An 18910-nucleotide genomic window follows, 5' to 3' on the forward strand; every position below is an offset into this window, starting at 1 on the left:
GGCCCAGGGAGGCCCATGCTCTGAGGCAACTCCGGTTCTGCCCTGATCCAGCCACAGGGCAGTCCCTGCCTCCTGATGCCTGTTTCCACATCTGTAGAGTGGGAGTCCTGAAAGGCCCATCCAAGCGGGTTGTGAACACTGAAGCAGTGTGAGAGGAGACCCTGGTAGCAAGCCACCTGTCTGGTGGTGACCAGTGTCCTCCATGGCCAGGAGGACCGCAGTCGGGGCTGCCGCCCAGATAGTGTGGGGCTATCAGACTTCACTCCCAGTCTGAGCTGTGATGGAGGTGGCGTGGCCCACACAGCTCTGGGTCCCAGTTCCACGAGGCCTGCGAGCAGAACTAGTTGGAACTGGGACAGAAAACAAAGAGCCCCAGAGTCTCAGGTCCCCTGGTCCTTGGCTGCAGGATGAGATGCCTCAGTCAGGACCCAAACAAAGGGCTATAGCGTAGTGCCACTGGGCAGGGGGATCTTGTAGCCACTACGCAGGAGCACAAGACAGGCACCCAGCCCTAAGGCTCCTGCCAGCAGCACGGCACCCAGAGCCTTGAGGAAGGAAGTTCTGGTCCGGGTGAAGGAGCCGGGGGCCATGATGCCCAGCAGGGCAGTGCTGACGGTGAGCGTGTAGAGGATGGACACGCCCGTGTTGAGCGCCACGATCTTCCCGAACTTGGCAAATGGGGCGATAATGCAAAAGAAGAGCGGGACGGTAGCAATGACGGTGGTGAGGGCACTGGACACGATGGCCACGCCCACATGCCGAACGGCCTCCAAAGTCCTCCACTGGCGCTGAGAGCGGGCGTCCTGAGGCAGAGCAGAGAGAGGGAGCTGGGGTTGAGCACCCACTGCGGACAACGGGCCTGGGGGTTGACTTTGGAGTAGGTGAGCAGATACTGCTGCCCCAGGCTGTCTGCCCGAGACTGGCTCCCACCCATAAGCGGGACAGCGATGGACGCCACAGGGTGCAGGCATGCTATTAGGATAGGACAGGAGGGTATGCATGGTGGGTCCTTAAAAACGGGAGCTCTGACGGGGTTATTCCACTCTTTTAACCCAAAAGCGATGAGAAGTGTAGCTGACTTAATGTTGCCACCTTTTTGTCACTGTCTTCACATCAAAGCCAGGACAGTTGACACACCTAGAATCACCTTGGAGAAAGTCTCAGTAAGGCACTGTCTACACCGGTTGGGTTGTTGGGGGTGGTTAACAGATGTGGGAAGACACAGCCTAGCATGGGCGGCACCGTTCCCCAGGCAGGGGAGGCCCTGAACTGTGTGTGTGACAGTGGCTCAGTAAAGTAAGTACAAGTAAGAGAGCAAGATAGCAAGAGAGCAAATGGCCAGAGGGTCAGAGGGCCAGGGGGTCAGAGGGTCAGAGGATCAGAGGGCCAGGGGGTCAGAGGGTCAGAGGGCCAGGGGGTCAGAGGATCAGAGGGTCAGAGGGCCAGGGGGTCAGAGGGTCAGAGGGCAAGGAGGTCAGAGGGCAAGGGGGTCAGAGGGCCAGAGGGCAAGGGGGTCAGAAGGCCAGAGGGTCAGAGGGCAAGGGGTCAGAGGGCAAGCATTCAATTTTTCTCTGCCCTAGACCAAGAAGTAAATGACAAGGTGTCTGAAGTTTTTGCCCTTAATCGTCCATAATGGTGGACTATGAACTATAAGCCAGACCTTTCTTCCCCTAAGCTGGTCTTCGTCAGGGGTATTTTATCACAGCTGCAGATGTTTAACGAGAACAACTCCACCCGAATCCCTTCCTTCAGGTCCCGTCAAGCTTTGGCCGTCACTACATCATCAGAGGGCTGCAGGGCTGTGCTCCCACGGCTGGGAAGACACTCCATGCACCCAGGGCTGTGGACTGAGACACTGCAGTCTTGGGAACAGCTCCGAGGACACAGCTTGCTTAGGGTGGATATGGGATGTTTATCTGTCCTTATGGGCCCTCCCATTGCCCCAGGGGCGGAGCTGGATCAGCCATCAGGTAGACACAGGACTGCTTACCTCAGCCTGGTGTGGAGGTAGGTTCTCCCCAGCCAGGAGGTAGCCTTCTACCAGATGGACACAGTAATCCACAGAGGAGCCAACCAGGATGGACAGGGAGATAGCCTCCACGGCACCCATCTCCCAGCCACTCCAATACATGATGGTTACCACGAGGCAGACGATGCCTGTAAGACGGAAAGCAAAGGTATACTCAGATCCTTCCCTATGGACGTGGTCCTAGAGGGTCCCTGGGCAGAGGGACATCTAGAGTCAAGAGGGATGATGGTCAATGCCAGAGAGAAGGGAAAGGAGAAGGTAGGTACAGCAACCTGTCACTCACTCAAACAACGCCACAGAAATACTTGGCTCCACTCAGGGAGCACAGACATGTAGTTTCTGTGTGTCACTGTAACAAATGCCAAGCTGAGGGTCCTTTTTTTTTTTTTTTTTTTTTTTTTTTTGTAGGGGCAAGAATGGCAACATGGCCTTTGCTAGGACTGGGTGGCCAGAGGCTAAGAGGAACTTGCTGCCTTGAGGTCCACAAGGGCCCTCCCTGGTCCCATTTCCACCAGCCTGGCCCACTGTTCCATCAACCACACCCCAGGCCTGCCTGTTGTCACCTGCCACATGCCCTGGCTGGTTTCACCCAGAGTGCACATCACCCTTGGCACACTTACCCAGGATGCTCAGGAGCACAGGCAGCAGAAGGAGGACATGGGTGGTAAACACAGCCACCGCGGCCACGCAGATGAGCAGCGAGAGGACCAGGCCATACAGGGCGCTCTGTACCCCTGCAAGGTAGGAGGGAAGGGGACTCAGGGGCTGCAGGGTAAAGAGTGTAGGTCCCCTTGACCCCAGAACAGAGGTTCCAGATGTTGTACAGCCAGCTTTGCCACCCCGAGCCTCTCTCGAAGCAGCAAGGTCTGCCCACAGGTCAATTTTATTCGGAGTTTAAGGAGTTAGACAGGCCTCCAGAGAGGGGTGGCTCCTGGGAAGGGCCATGACCTACTTTTAAAATTATTTGTTGCACGTGTGTGCTGGCACCCACGTGACCCAGACCACGCGTCAAAGTCGGAGGACTTAATGGAATCAGTTCTCTCCTCCCGCCGTGGGATTCAGGGATTGACTCAGATCATCAGGCTTGCACCGCAAGTGCTTTTATCTGCCGAGCCTTCTCACTGGCCCGAATGTTACTTTCCATGTGGCCAAATTGAAGATCACACATGGCCAGATGCCACCAGCGTGAGAGGACCCACACTCTGGCCTCTCATCAGTAGCCTGGCAGCAGTGCCACTTTCCCCGGTTCTGAGCCAGGACTGAGGAATCGCAGAAGAGTGGCGTAGACTGCACCGTGCCCTCAGTGTGGGTAGCTGCCTGTGTGGCTACCCACCACTCAGCCTGGGCAACCCAGGAGGGTTGGACTCACACCCACCTATGATCTCCATGAAGATTTGCTTCCAGTGCTCGCAGGTCTGGAAGCCCCGGCGAAGGGCCGAGCCCTCGGGGAAGGTCTGCAGCTGCTGCCTTAGAAAGCTCTCCCATCGCAGGTAGTCCGAGTAGGTCTGGAAGGAGGACTTGCCCTTGTACGTGGTCTGCAGGGGACATGGGCTGGTGAGACCAGTTTGTCTGCTTGCATTTCCTAGGGACAGCTACTCTGTGGCCACTGGTGGAGGGTGTCCTGTGAGGATGTGGGTGCTGAGCCATCCCCCACACACTGCCACTAGCTCTGGACCAACACAACACCCTTAGAATCTTCCATGCTTCCTCGTGCCACCCTCTGCCTATCCAGGAAGCCCCTCCACATGACCCTAAGACTGGCTAGGGCCCATCTCCTCTGAGAAACTGTCTTTTTGTTCATGATGTGTCTCTTCTGAGTTCTCAGCACGTGTGGGCAGATGCTTGCCTCTTGGCTGATTGCACAAGCTCACGGCCTCGGGCAGCCTGCTAGTTCATAGTGCACAGCCCTAAATGTGACCTAGGACTTTCTTCTGTGTTTCTTACTGACCCAGTTCTGTTCCTGCTATGATCTAGCCTCAGCGTGTCTATACACAGATGTGGTGTGTGCGTGTGTACGCACACGCGTGTGTACACGAATGTATGCATGTGAGTGAGCGCTGCTGAGGTTCATTTTGGAAGGGGATGCCCTGCTGGGTGGTTGAGATGATCAAGGGCATCTCCAGTTTCAAGGTGGCTGTGGTATCAGCCACTTATAAAAGGAAGGCGGTTCCACTGTATGCTATAATGTGGGCAGATCTTGAAGGACATGTTGCTCACGAAAAGGACAAATCTGCGATTCCATTTATATGACATATTTAGTGTAGTTAAACATGGACACAGATAGTGGGGGTTGCCAAGGGCTGGGAGGAAGGGCAGGGACTTTGTGATTAATGGATGGTACCAATGATAATACAATAGTGACATTTTTCTCTCTTTTGAGACAGGGTCTCACCATGAGGCCCTAGCAGGTTAGGAATTCCCGATATGAATCATGCTGGCCCAGAACTCACAGAAATCTACTTGCCTCTGCCTTCCAAGTGCTAGGATTAAAGGTGTGTGATACCTTTAATTATGTTTAATGTCATGGGAGCTCTGCCCCTTTCTGAATGGAGATGGATGAGGAGTGGATGGGGGTGGGTAGATGAGAGGTGCAGAGAGGGATCAGGAGGAGTGGAGGGAGGGAAACTGTAGTCTTAGCCATGATGGACTAACCTCCTCCCCCTAATCCCAGTCAGGTATTTAGGTCATAGTAATAGAATACCAACAATACAGAAAATCGGTATCAGGAGTGGGGTTGCTGCTGTAACTGAGCCTGACATGATCAGGTCCTTACACTCCTAGAGGTTTGTAGGAGGAATTTGGAAGTTTGGCCCTATGAGCTAGAAAAACTCTAGACTGCTCTAACCAGAACTTACTGGGCCATTCTGGTGGGAGTTTGGAAGACTAGAATTCCTACAGGAATCTGGACAGTAATGCTTGTGTGCTTGAAGTTTCAAAGGGGAGCAAGAATTAGACTAGAGATCACTCAGGTTATAATCTAGCAAAAAACACTGTGTACATCTTGTCTATGTCCCTGTTGTGGATAATTTTAATTGTCAGTTTGAAAAATGTACAATGACCTGAGAAGAAACTCTCAATGAGGAGCTGTTTAGGTCAGGTAGACCTAAGGGCATGTCTGGGGAGCAGGGATTACCTTGGTTACAGTAATTGAGACAAGGCCTACTACTCACTGACGGTGGCACCATTCATTATCTGAGTAGGGAAGCGTGAAGTGTATAAGACTGCAGAGCTGAGGGACTGGACAGATTGCTCAATGGCTAATCAAGGGCTGTTCTTGTAGAAGAGCTGGGTTTGATTCCCAGCAATCATATACTTGTTCACAACCATCTGTAACTTCAGTTCCAGGACATCGCATGCCCTCTTCTGGCCTCTTTGGGCACTGAATAATACATGTGGTATACAGACATACAAGCAGGCAAACACTCATACACTAATAATAATAATGATTTTAAAAGTGTAGAGCTGAGCTCACACATGCATGCCTTCATTACCTTTTGCTGCCTGACTATAAATGTGGTGTGACCAGAAGTCTCAAGCTCCTGTCACCATGACTTATTATGAAGGATTGTGACTTGGAACTGGGAGCTAAAATACACCCTGTATCCCCTGAGTTGCTTTTGTCAGGTATTTTATCACACTGTGCTGGATAGTCTTATGTCAGCTTGACACAAGCTAGAGTCATCTAAGAGAGGGAATGCCTCTGTAAGACTGGGCTGTAGGTGAGCCTGTAGTGATTAATGGGGGAGGATCCAGCCCACTGTAGGTGAAGCTATCTCTGGGCAGGTAGTTCTGGCCTCTATAAGAAAGCAGGTTGAGCAAGCCATGGGGAGAAAGCCAGTGAGTGGCTCCCATCCATGGCCTCTGCATCAGCTTCTGCCTCCAGGTCCCAGCCCTGCTTGAGTTCCTGTCCTGATGTCCTCCAATGATGGACAAGGATCTGGAAGTGTGAGCCAAATTAACCCTCTCCTCCCCAACTTGCTTTTGGTCATGGTGTTTCATCACAGCAATTGAAACCCTAACTAAGACAAACAGCAACTAGAAGGGTGTTAAGACAGTCTCAAAACATTGTGAGAGGACACATTTAAAGGTGACAGATTAATTAATTTGGCCAAGGAAGTTTCAAGACAGCATAACAGTGAGGCTGTGGCATAATTAATGCTGTCCACTTTTAGCCAGATTTACAGTACAAATGAGCATTCAAACACAAAAACAGAGTAGAAGGGCTTGAAAAGCATAGAGTCTACTCACAAAGGGAGCACGTTGAAAGCTGTGGGAGATGGATTGTTGCATAGATTAGCACTATTAAGGAAAACCCAAACATTTTGAACTAGGACACTAGGAAAGGCCTTAAGCACATCTCAGGAATTAGACTGCAGTGCATAAAAATGACAAGTCATTTGAAAGATTTTCCTTGGTAAACACAGTGTTTTTCTGAGTTCAGCTGCCTGGGCACTTAGAGACTATCGAAGCCACGATCCAAGGGGGCCCATGTACTACTGCTCACAGCTGAGAGCTCGCCTTGAGTCTCAGAGGAGACTGAGATCAAGACTTTTGAAAAACTTCAGTACTGTTAAGAGTCCATTTTTTCTCACTGTGAGATGGACATGAGCCTTAGAGAGGACCAGGGCAGGAGGGCCAGAGCTTCGATTGAGACATTTAGGTGTCAAGTTGACAAGGGCTGGACTAGTAACACATTATCTTTATTGTTAATGCCATGATATTTAGAAATGCCCGGGAGATAGCGAGGAAAACACGCAGGTTTCTAAAGACTCACCTTGGATGTGGGTGGCGCCCCCTACAGGCTGGGAGCCCAGGTGCTCCCAGGGACAGCCAGTGGAACACCCCCTCTCACTACATTGCTGTTTCCTGGCCCTACCGGAAGTTCTCCGTCTTCCTCAGTACGATGAACTGAACTCTCTGAAACCCTGAGCCAAAATAAATCTTTTCTTTGATAAGTTTCCCTTTCTTTTCTTATTTTTCAGTGGGGGAGGGGGATCAGCAACAAAGAGCCAACTAATTCAGACACTAAGTTTTATAGCATCTTTCACAAAAAAGGAGGATTACCAGGAGGAGGACAAGCTTGTCTGGAGCTTTAATTCAGCCTGGGATTCCACTCACCAGGTTCTGGGTCTCCAGTCCCCCTGATTCAGACCAGTGGCTTTGTGGTTTATACTACAGGCAACCCTGACCTCGGGGGGGGGGGTCTGGAGACCAGGCACTTCCTCCCACCGGCCACCTGGTCTCTGTCTCCAAGGGGCTGTGTCTCCGTAAATGGGCAGGGGAAGGTGTGTCTCGTGTGTGTGTGTGTCTGTGTGTGTGTGTGTGTGTGTGTGTGTGTGTGTGTGTGTGTGTCCTGCCCAGATAGGGTTTCTCTGTGTAGCCCTGTCTGCCCTGAAACTCTCTCTGTAGATAAGGCTGGCCTTGAATTCAGAGATCCGACTGCCTCTGCCTCCCGAGTGCTGGGATTAAAGGCCCAGTTAGGGAAGGGTTTTTAAACCCTGCTTCATAGGTAGAGAATTAGAGGACAGAGGGAATCGGAGAGCCGATCCATAGTGTCATTCACACCAGGATCAGGTAGAGGCTGGGACCCTGGTCTCCCCATGGAGGCAGCAGGGTGCCATGTCGAGCCTGAGAGACTCACGAGCCAGGTCTCAGGGAGGCCAGGCCAGGTGATATGACTCTGTGCATGTATGTGTACACTCATTCCCGTCCTTTCCTTGGCAGAGCCTAGGGAACGCAAGGATGGCACAGGGCATCTCCTGGCCCTTTCCTCCTGTAGGTTGTTAATCTATGTGGTGGGAAGGACAAAGCTGTGTAGTCAGATGGGGTAGTGCTTGTCACTGACAACTGCGATCGAGGTACCTCAGGCCAAAGTCTGGATATATTTCTCTGGTCTGGGTTGAGGGACAGGAGTGGAGGGGACATACATTCAAGACAAGCAGTGCCCCCAGGCTCACCGACTCAAAGGCCATAGAGATCCACTGCACACGACCCTCCTTGACACCCACTGCCCCGTGGGATAGCTGCCCTGGCAGCAGGTTGGGCTCAGGCAGCTCCTTGCACTCGGGGTGCAACATCTGCAGGAAGGAGGAGATGCTGTACCCTGTAGGAAGCAAGAGGAAGTTGCGGCAGGAAGAGTGGTCAGTCCTACACATCGCACCCAGGTGCACACACTCACCCGCCTCTCAAGCTTCCAATGTGTTTGCAAACATCGGGCAGTGTCATTGAGAGACCTACAGCCCATAATTGCCACTGAGGTGGAGGGTAGCATCCTGGGTCTCCTCAGCCAGGTAGTCTTTGGACCAGGGACAGGCCTTGCTCTCAATTTTGGAGGAGCTCCCCCTTGAGGCGTACCTCCGCATCACACTAGCACACGCTTGTGTATTCCTACTCACTTGCAAGCCTACGCATATCTGGGAAATGTGCAGAGCTGTGAGCACAGACATCCAAACACTGGGCATGCATTATCATGTGAGCCATGGCCACACAGCTTCCCCAGCCACGACCACGCATACCTGAGGGCAAGCACTGGGCCCCGCCAGGTTTCACCAGCTCCGAGTTTCCCGCGATGGCTTTGCAGAGGCGACACAGGTGTCCGATTTCTTTGAAGAGGTCGAAGCTGCTGTCATAGATGACGCTGCCCTTTCCCAAGGAGACACACCGGCCCGGGCACTCAGTGAGTTGCGGACTTGGTCCCAGGCTCCCCTTCCCCGCCTCGGGGTCAGACCCTTGGGCATCTCCCGTTAGCTGTGCTACCACCACAGCATGCAGATACCCATTGTTCTCCTTTCTCAGACACTTGGGCACTTCTGCTCCAGTAATGGCTCACCCTGCAGCCCCTGCTCTCGCCTCTGTGATTTCTCTCATCTGGACTTTATGCTTTTCTCCCTTGCTTCCAGCCAGCTCTACCTTGGGTGCTCGCCTGTCCCCTCCCTCCTCAGGCTCCCGCCTCTGCTCTCAGCGTGGACACTAACTACCTGGGCTGGGAAGACAGAGTTCATCTTCTTCCTTTTGTGACTGAAGAGGTTGTGCCTGCCACGCCTGTGTCCACCCCTAACTAGAGTCATTGTAAGTACACCTGCCAGGCCTTCAGCCTTTGAACCACACATGGTCACAGAACCCACCCCAGAGGAGGACAGGTTTCACACATGACTCCTCTCGGCTCTGTTCCAGCCGCTAACGGAGACAGCCAGCCAGTGTGGGTCCCCAGATGTACCCATATTCCTGAGTAATTCTCAGTCAGTCCTGCTTGGCCCTCCAGGGGAACAGTGCCTCCTCAGGGCCTGGGGAGGTCCTGTGTGGGCTGGAAGAGCTTTGTAGGTGTCATGAGTGTGTGTGTGTGAAGGACTGGACTGGCAGGCCATGCACAGGTGCCACTTTTCAAGGTTGCTCTTGCAGCTGGACCCTTCTATGGCTTCCCAAAGGGCTCATACCGGGTCCCCGATAACGTGGTTGTCCATCTGCTGGGTGCGGTTGATGCCAATGATACCAAAGACCACGAAGACCATGGCCCCGGTGTCTACCAGTGGCCTCACTGCCGGCTTCCCACAGCCTGTGTTCACACAAGGGTTGAAGCCGAAGGTGGCAGAGATGCGGGCCTTGGGTACTGCAGGAGGAAGTCAGAAACAACACTGAGGGTAGGCCCCAGGCTTCTGAGGGCCCCTCCGTCTCCCCAGGGCTGTGGCCCCACGAGTACCTTTGTCACTAGGCACGTAGAAGAAGCCTTTGGTGGGCCCGTCGGGGCTGGAGCTGAGCAAACACCCAGGTGGCGCCACACACAGGCGCCCGTGGAAGGGGGGCCTGTGAGACTGGGCGAAGTAGAGCTTCCTGTGGAGGCAGGGAGGCCAGGCTGAGTCGAGAAGGCCAAGAAAACGCAAAGGACGTGAGGTGAGCCAAGGCCACTTCAGAGGCCAGCAGGGGTGGGGGGGACCAAGCTGGGCTCCCCCGGAACAGGGCCACAGGATGCCCAGGGCTGGGATCTGGTGACTTGCTTTGACACTGCCTCTGACAAGAGCACTCTGGCCCTGATCAAGGCTCTTCCCCTGGCTCTGTCTCCCACACTGACCCGAGGAGAGTGAGCACAAGTGTCCAGAGTTCAGGAAGGGCCTAGGGCCAGCCTTAGTGTCTCGCCTCAGCAGACTACTGACCCGTGGAAACCTGAGGAGTCAAGGAGCCTTGAGTTTGTCACTGGCTTCTAGTTTCTTCTAGAACATTCATCCAGGGAGCTGCCAGGCTCCAGGCCATGGTTGGACATCTAGAGCAAGTCCAGTCCTGGCTGCTCAGGAGTGGACAGTCCACCCTGAGTCAAGGATGTTTAAGTGGAAAGGACCCAGCTAGAGCCACATCAACACCCGCTGCCTCCTGACTCTACTCCATCTGTGGGGATGGGGGAGCTGAACGCCCCGAAGCCAGTTCCCTGTCAGACTGCGGTCCCCAGGTAGCACGCTTAGTGCAGGCCTGGCATTGAGACGCCCTTCCGGAATGGGAGCAGGAATGCTAGCCTGCCAGGACGCTGCTGCCACTTGGTAGCTGCCGTCTCCCAGAAAGGTACTTCCTACCCCATCCGGACCCTAGCGTGATGGCACACAGCCTACCTTCCGTGTTTGTTAAAAACAATGGATGGATACTTGTGCCAAGACAGCCTTACCTGATAAGTGAGGCTGTGTTCAAACACAAGGGTATAAAAGCCTGGGACAAGACTGCCCTGGGGGCTTGGGACCCCATGAGGTGGAGAAAGTAGCTCTCATTCATCACCAATTAGGCATCTGCTGCATGCAGACTGAGTGTAAAGTAGAAGCTGCAACAGATACAATCTATGCCATTCCCCAACAATGAAGGAGAGGACACAGGGTACCTGCAGCTTATTACAAGTGGGTGAGAGCCTTGGACAGGAAGTGTGTCACACACGGATCCAGCTAGCAGACTCCTACTGAGTGCCTGTCATAAGCCAGACACCACACAAAATGCATGTGGGACGAAACCAGAACAATCTCTCAGAGTGCACTGAAGGGCACATTCCTGGGGCTCGACAGGCCACGTGCTGGACCAATGTGACTGTAGGTGGCGGCCGGGACAGGAACAGCAGCAGGTGCTGGATGCAGGTCTGAGTGGGGGCGATGTTGGATGGGGCAGGAGGTCTGTACAGGACAGCCTTCCCCAGGAGGTGGCATTAGGCTGGAAACTTGAATCTGGGGGAGTAAAGCTCAGGATGTTCTGGGTACAGGGGGTGGTGAATGCCAAGGTCCTGGGGTGGGTCCAAGAGATGGCATGGTGACAGGAAGAGGGCAGACTGGGGTGGGGGGGATTGTGAGCCAGTGACCTTTGCTAATGTCCCCACTCCTAGAGAGAGAGGGAGACGCGAGGTGAAGCAGTGGCCTGGGTGGTGTACACAGGCCTCCCCGTGGCCCTTGTTCGTGGTTCTTATGTGTGGCCCTTACCGGGTATGCTGTTGCTCCTTGGTGGCCACGTAAAAGCTGAAGTCAAACTTCCAGCCCCGCTTGGCATCACAGGCCAAGGCCGTCACCATCCACTTGCGGGAGGGGCTCGCCGCCTGGAGCAGCCCTACTGTAGACATACAAGCGGTCAGCTTCTTGGTGAAGTCACCAAAAGGCGCTCTATACACCTAAGCAGTGGGTTGACAGAGACAAGACACGTGACTCGGGGAGGCTGCCTCGGCCTGCCCGGCCTCAAGGTCTGTCCCCTCCCTCCTCAGCCTGTCTCCCACCCTGCCCTGTAACCAGAGCTGTAATAAACCCCTTCCTCCCCTAAGTTGCTTTGTATCGGGGTATTTCATCACAGCAAGAGAAAGAAACTAGGATAGTGGGTGTCTCCTTGGGACAGGTTCTGTGCCTGGATCTAAGGACTGAGTCTGGGCAGGATGGGCGAGGCCCTGCCCTCATGGAGTTGGCAGTGGGGATGGGCACCCCGAGAATGGAGGTCAAGCAGGGCTGTGGGGGGGAGGGGTGGCATTTGCGGTGGGAAGGACAAATCTGACCAGGTAGGTTCCTCTGTGCCAGGCATCTGGAAGGTTAGAGAGGCTAAAGGAATATGACTGATCCTGTTTGAGGGGACACTGAATCTGGGCTGGTCCTGGGAGTCTGTCTTCTGGGCAACCTCTTTGTTATAGGATGAACTATGGTCTGCCAGTGTGGACAGTTACTACATTCCACACGTCAGATGGTACACAACTCTAGTTCCCTGTACATCCACCCATGCCTTTTATGTCCCCATTTCATAGACGAGGAGACAGAGGCTCAGAGAGGCGGAATCACCTGCCCAGCCACATGCAAGTTACACGTGCCAGAGTTAGGACTCAAACCCAAGTCTGCCCGGATGTAGGCACTGACATAGCTGACTGACTGCTACGGGCTGGTCCTCATGTGCCTGGAGCACTTCCATCCTCAAGAGCCCTGTTCCCTGGCTACATGGCTAGCATCCACCAGTATGGCACTGATGACCTCTCCTCCTCAGTGCCTAACTTCATGACAGCCGAGGCTCACCTGGAAGGATGGCACCTCTCCATCTCCAGGGGACACGGCTTGCCAGGGGGCTGGTATGCTGGCATTGAGGGAAAGCCTGTAGACAGCTGGACGGCCTTTGCTCTTCACTTTGGAGATGTACACGGTGCTCATGGACTCTAAGAATAAGCAAGGGATGGAAGAGGAGTGGACAGTGACCTTAGCAGCTACAGGATAGGACAAAAAGCTCTGTCGGTTGAGGAGCTGAGCTAGGATCTTGGGCTCATCCTCAAGCGTTGACGCTGATTGACCCTTTCAACTAGAAAGGGTCCATGGGAATGATGGTGGGGGGTGTTGATGATCATGGGACAGGTTAGTGACAGTGATGGTGGCAGGTGGTAGCAGTCACAGATAGAGTCACTCCAGCGATGGTGGGATATGCCAGCAGTGATGTAGGCTAGAGGTACCCTCAGTGGACACAGTATGAAAGATGGGGCTAGGTCTGTAATGACAATGGTAGAAATAGCTCATGACGGTACCATGGGGTGACAGGGACAAACATAATTGTTCACTAGGGTTACTTCCCCTTGTCCCAGCACTCCCTCTGGAGACCCCAGGAGAGATGAGTCAAGGCTCAGGACACCCCTATACTGACTCTCAGGATGGCTTTGGTGACCAGGGCAGGCTCATGAAGGCTGCAGTTGGCAGAAGAAACTGAGTTCTCCTTGAGTTCTGAGGGCTGTTGAGATGGTGGGTGAGGACCTGAATTTTCTATATGCTGTCCCTTAAATGACCCAAGGACACGGGTTCTTGTTCCCATGGGAACATCAGCTCTAGATGTGATCTGCTCTCCATGTGGGGTCAGGCATGGGAGCACCGGGCTGCATCTATGGACCTCGCCCTACTCACCCTGCGCAGTGGCCTCAGGCCGGCTGGCCCAGGAAGCCCCAGAACCTCGCTTCTTCTTCTCCAGGGATGTCCTGACATTGCTCTGCAGGCTGTGGGGTTTCTCCTGGAACAGACCTGACCCCCCCATACACACACTGAGTCAGGGACATGGGAGTCCCTCTAGTCACTCCTGGAGGACAAGGTGGGCAAGGTAGCATCTGCAAGCACCCAGAGGCTGGGGGGGGGAGTGGCTATCAATGGTTCGAAGGAGACTCAACAGAACCAAGGAAAACATCAAATGTCCATTATGTTCCCATCTGGAGGAAGTCATGCTGGCGATGCCCACACATGCTAGTACCCCCCCCCCCCACGCCTCACTTCCCCAATTATCAGGTGGGGGTATGGATGGACAGTGCCCTGCTTTGTCATAGCACTACAGACAAAGTGTTTGTTTAACTGAGAGAAACCTCACACACTAAAATAGCTGCCCGCACAGCCACCCCGAGGTCAGGGTTATTAACCTCATCAGAAAGGAAGAAAGCCGTAATTTTTTTGGGGGGCGATCAGGGACTGCACAGGAAGTGAGGGGAGTCTGGGAGAGGAGGCTGCCCTTTGTAAATCTATAGTCCTCTCTGCTGCCACACCAAAGGCCCCCTAGGAAGGGGTTCAGAGCGGTTGCAGGTATGAGGTGGCCCTCCTTCAGATGGCTGCTCTGGTGTCTGCACAGCTGGAAAGTGGGGGTGGCGGGGAATGTGTGCTGTGAAGATACAGCGCAGCTCTGAGCCCTAGTGGACACCTGGGGGCTGCGCTGGGGCTGACTGAGTTGCAAGGCTCCGGGCACCTGTCTACTCCAGGCTGCTATCATGCATTCAGCTCATGCCACGACCAAGGGGGAAGCTGGGTTAATGGGAACAGCGCCCTAATTAGGTGAAGGCAATTACAGATTACAGCGGTGGCGGCCGGGCTCCTCTCCCAGCTGCAGGCACTCAGCTAGCTCAGCTAAGCATTCTCTCACTTTGCTTCTGCCTACCTGACCAGAGTGGTTCGACACTTGCCCACCTTTACCCCACCCTGGTCTCGGTCTCGCCGCCCTAAGTAAGGGTCAGATACCATGGAAGCGGCTCCTCCCCAACTGGGTTATCTCAGTACCTGCTGTGTGTGTGTCATCATCCTACAGGTATCAAGCCACTCCTAAGACAGTGACTCCTAAGTTAGCTCCTCCCAGATGGTGCCAGCCTCCTGCCCACCTCCACCTTACCCTCCAACCCAATCCCCCTCAGACAGACCAGTCCCGGCTCCTGCAGCCGCCCCTCCCAGACTTGGTTAAGCCCTTCCTCGTACAGCCTCAGCCCGGAGCCTTCCTTGCCCCTGCCCACCTGGCCTGACTGACCTTCCTCTCCTCTGTCCTAACCTGTCCCTTCCCTCCCCAGCTCTATTAGCTTGATGACGCTTACTCTTTAAGTATCTGCTTAGACACCTCCTTCGGGCAGCCTTCCAGGATATTCATGCCCACAAAGCACCTTCTCTTTCCCCCACAAAGGTTCCCTCTGCTATTGTGATGGCGTGTCCCTGACTCGGTAATGTGGACACCCAGGATGTCTGTCCCTCCTGCTCAGTGCATCTCTGCAGTATCTCATCACTCAGGCCACCAGTGGGCTCAGACACCACAGGAAATGGGCCCAGCCAGCGGGGATCCTCCTCACCTGAGCAGGTGATGCAGGATATGCCCTCGGCACTCAGGTTGTACTTGAGGTCCAGCAGCACCTGGATGTTGGTGTCAGGCCGGAAGAGCAGTGGGGCCCGGCTGGCAGGGCGTAGCCGGCTGGCGAACACCAGGGACAGGATGAGGATGGAGGCGAAGAGCCCTGTGAGTAAGATCTGGTAGGAGATGGTGCCCCTCGAAAGATCCGAGGCTGGCACCCCGCCCCGGCAGGATCACTGTCAGTGAGGAGAGAGCGAGTGGGGGGGAGGGATAGCCCCACGGGAGGCAGGGACAGCAGAGTTGCTGGGGCCTGGCTGTAAGCTACAAGCTGACACTCCTCCACAAGGACTCGTGTGGCGGTCTGAATGTGACTGGCCCCATAATCTCACAGGCACTGTTAGGAGGTGTGGTGGTGTTGGAGTAGGTGTGGCCTTGTTGGAGGAAGTGTGTCACTTTGCAGGGCAGGCTTTGAGGTCTCCTATGCTCAAGCTACACTCAGTGTAGACACAGTTCACTTCCTGCTGCCCACAGATTAAGATGTAACTCTCAAAAGCTCCTTCCCCAGCACGGTCTGCCTCTACGCTGCCATGTCCTACCACGTCGACAGCGGACCAAACCTCTGAAACTGTAAGCCACCCCAATGAAATGCGTTGCTTTATAAGAGTTGCCGCTGTCATGGTGTCTCTTCACAGCACTAGAAACCCTAACTAAGATAGCTAGCTAGTGTCTTGGAGCCTCTGACAGTCCCCGAAGTCCTGGTACTTCTGCTTGACTGCAGCAGCTCTGATGAGCCACTGAAGATGGCCATGGCTCCTCATGCATACTGAGCAGTCGGCACATCCGCCTGTGCCAGGCTAAGATCTTTGTAAACTCATCACACTCTTAGAGTTATTTTACTAAACGCCTAAGACAGAATCCAAGCCTGGAGCATGCATTCTGCCACTGAGCTGCACCCTAGACCCTAGGCCCTGTTACCACCCTTGTTTTCAGAACAGGAACCCGAGAGTTAGACTGGCTGCCACAGCCAAGGTCACAAAGGGCAGAACCAGGGGCCCAACTCAGCCAGGCTGGCCTATTCCAGGGCCAACCACGAGGACTCTGCTTTCTTGCCTGGCACACAGCTGTGACTGTGGCTGGGGAGGCCCAGATGCAGCCTATGTGGGAAGAGGAGGCGGCAGAGAGGAGGCCCTACCCAGGCCTCTGAATGCTATTTCACACCCCGGGCTTCCTTGATAGCAGATTGTTGTTGTTGTATGTATGTTTGTTTGTTTGTTTTTGGTGGGGTGTGTCTACCTTCATGCCAGTGTAGAGGTGGATCCTAGGGTGGCAGGAAGGGCGTTGTTCATGCTCACCTACAATCACCCAGCGGCTCTTGACAGCTGCCCATAAAACCCAGTGGTGCAACAGCTCTTGCAGCTGGGCAAGGAGCTGACTCCTGCTGTTCCCATCGGAGGCAGGTTGCAGACCCTCTCGGGGCACAGATATCAGCGATACGTCTCCCAGCTCTAGGGACACTGCCAGGCAGAGTGGTAGCCAGTCAAAGTCTGAGCCTCAACCTGCTCTGGCCCACACCTGCCCTGGAGAATCCCACATGCTGGGTGAGGGTCCCCACAGGCCATCTGGCCTGGCCCCCTTGGCACCAGCCTATCTTTGAACATTCCTGTGGAGGCCAGTCCCGGTCAGCTCTCACCTGGCTCATCCTCGACATTCAGCAAGGGGATGTCATCGTCCAGGTAGGGTAGGGGGCCGTGGGCAGGGCCGCCTCCAGCCCGCTCTGGAGCTGCAAACAGGTCCCCAGGGAAATGCAAGGAGCTCTTGCGGCTGCACTTCTGGTGGCAGCTGTGGAGGGCAGTGGACAGGTGTGGGGCTAGGAGTCACCCAGAGAGGACGGGGCCAGGCCAGGAAATCCCATAAGCCCACACTGCACACGGCTACACCTGCGTCTCAGGAAGGCACCGGTGACTACATGAGCCAGTGCTGAGTTCCTTCTGGTGCCATCTACCCTCAGCTGTCATTCCTCAGGTACCCTAAGCCCTAGGTTAGGTTCCTCATTTGCATAAAAGGCACAGTAAGAGGACACAGGTCCCTTGGGTCCTTCAGGGGAATGGTGGTTAAGGATGTGCAGGGGTGTGCCCACCTCCTGTTCACAGGGGACCACAAACTGATACTAGACGACAGCTGTTCCTTCCCTGTCCCTGCTTAGCCCAGGACTGAGCACACAGAAGAGGCCCAGAGGGTTCAGAGAGAGAGAGAGGGCAGGGTGCTGTGGCTGCTCAGGGTGTGAAGGGTGCAAACGGCTCACCTGCTCTGGCAGGAGCTCTCCAGGGGTGCCATGTAGAGGCTCCAGAGGCCCAGGGCGGCAGGCATGGTGAACAGCACAGCCAGCCAGCAGCAGGTCACAATGAGAGACATGAACAAGCCGAAGTCATGCACAGCTGGGATCTGTAGCCAGGAGGCATGAGGGATAGGACCATGGTCAGGCGTGGCTGAGGGCAGAGGCTCTGGGCTACCTGCAGCCAGCTGGGGACAGCACCTCACCCAGCTTAAGTGTCCGATAGCATCCCGCAAAACCAGGCTAGAGGTTGAGGAGGAGGAAGGGAAGGTTGGTACCCAACCACAGAAGCAGGAGACAGGAGCCCCAGAAACCCCAAGGGACCTGCCCAGGGCTGCAGTGATTGGAGGAAACTCTCACCAATCAGCAGCCAGACCTGAAGTTTGTGAAACCACCTGACTATGGGCTCATCTGAGACCTAGAATAATCCACTGAGGAACCGAGGCTCAGAGAGGTTTACGTCAGCTCTGGGGCCCAGTCCCGAGGTCTCTCAAAGATGTGCTCGTTGGCACAGAGCCCGCTCGGGAACATGGAAGTGAGGATGGGAGAGGGAGAGAGAAGAGGAGGGGAGAGAAAAGAGAGAGGGAGGGAGACAGACAGACTGACTGTACAAGAGATCAAAACGGGGCATGAAGTGGCAGGGAGAGAGAGTTCAGGCCAGGGGTGAGGAGGCTGTATTGGGGTCACCATTTACCAGCCGTGTGACCATAAGAATCACTTTAGCTTTCTGGGCCAGTTTCTGTGCTAGGAAAACAGAGATGGTGCCTATACTTGCATCTTGGGTTGTAAAGATGGGATGGTAAAGAGCTTCAGAAACTCCCGTTCGCCCAGGGCCGCAGCCTATTCACCAGCACCAGCAACTGACCGCACTGGTGTAACCACCCACTTGTTGGTTTTGGAATGGGTGGTTAGTCACAGCAACAGACGGCAGAGTCACAGCAAGGCCTTGAGATGAAGGTGCTGGGGTCAGGAGCCAGCCATGTGTGGGCGGATGGATGGGAAGTCAGGGCAGGGACTTCGGGGCAGGCTTCCCACCTGGGAGAAGACGTTGGCTGCGTAGGCAGCGGCAGTGGTCAGCGAGGTGAAGAAGGTGGCCTTGCCTGCCGTCTGGATGGTGTGGATCATCCTCACTTGGGGGTCTTCCAGGTGGGTGGCCTGGCGGTAGGTGTTGATGAACACAAAGACATCATCCACACCTGCGGGATGGAGGCCCAGAGGTGGCTCAGCTCAGGTCCCATTTCAGCGTGCCTGAGGCCGGGTGCAGAACAGTCTGGCTGCTCAGCTCAAGGCCTGACTGACTGGCTCCATCCTGAGCTCGAGCCCCACCCACCAGACTCTTTAGCCTCACCCAGTCCCCAAGGTCCACCCACAAAGTCTGAAGCCACACCTACCAGACTCCTTGGCCACACTCACTGAGTTCAAGCCCTACCCATCATGCTTCCTGGCCCCACGCACACACCCCTCTTCCAAAGCTTAGTTATCTTCCCACCACCCTCATCATC

The 18910-nt window shown here is 54.7% G+C and overlaps 1 protein-coding gene across 1 annotated transcript in view; it reads right to left on the reverse strand.

Annotated features, from left to right (window-relative positions):
• Positions 1-405: 405 nt before the first annotated feature.
• Disp3 (dispatched RND transporter family member 3) overlaps positions 406-18910 on the reverse strand; it is a 30081-nt gene continuing 11576 nt past the window's right edge. Inside the window, exons 5-20 of the mRNA XM_051173695.1 lie at positions 18444-18604; positions 17379-17518; positions 16767-16915; positions 16429-16590; positions 15078-15239; positions 13396-13509; positions 12529-12665; positions 11467-11651; positions 9726-9856; positions 9463-9635; positions 8545-8671; positions 7987-8132; positions 3405-3564; positions 2650-2763; positions 1991-2157; positions 406-803 (exon numbers count right to left, since the gene is read on the reverse strand). Coding sequence (XP_051029652.1) covers positions 441-803; positions 1991-2157; positions 2650-2763; positions 3405-3564; positions 7987-8132; positions 8545-8671; positions 9463-9635; positions 9726-9856; positions 11467-11651; positions 12529-12665; positions 13396-13509; positions 15078-15239; positions 16429-16590; positions 16767-16915; positions 17379-17518; positions 18444-18604 — 2591 coding nt within the window. The 3' untranslated portion in view covers positions 406-440. The remainder of the gene's footprint in view (positions 804-1990; positions 2158-2649; positions 2764-3404; positions 3565-7986; positions 8133-8544; positions 8672-9462; positions 9636-9725; positions 9857-11466; positions 11652-12528; positions 12666-13395; positions 13510-15077; positions 15240-16428; positions 16591-16766; positions 16916-17378; positions 17519-18443; positions 18605-18910) is intronic.

The sequence above is a fragment of the Phodopus roborovskii genome, unplaced genomic scaffold, assembly GCF_943737965.1.
Source record: "Phodopus roborovskii unplaced genomic scaffold, PHOROB, whole genome shotgun sequence".
Classification (NCBI taxonomy): domain Eukaryota; kingdom Metazoa; phylum Chordata; class Mammalia; order Rodentia; family Cricetidae; genus Phodopus; species Phodopus roborovskii.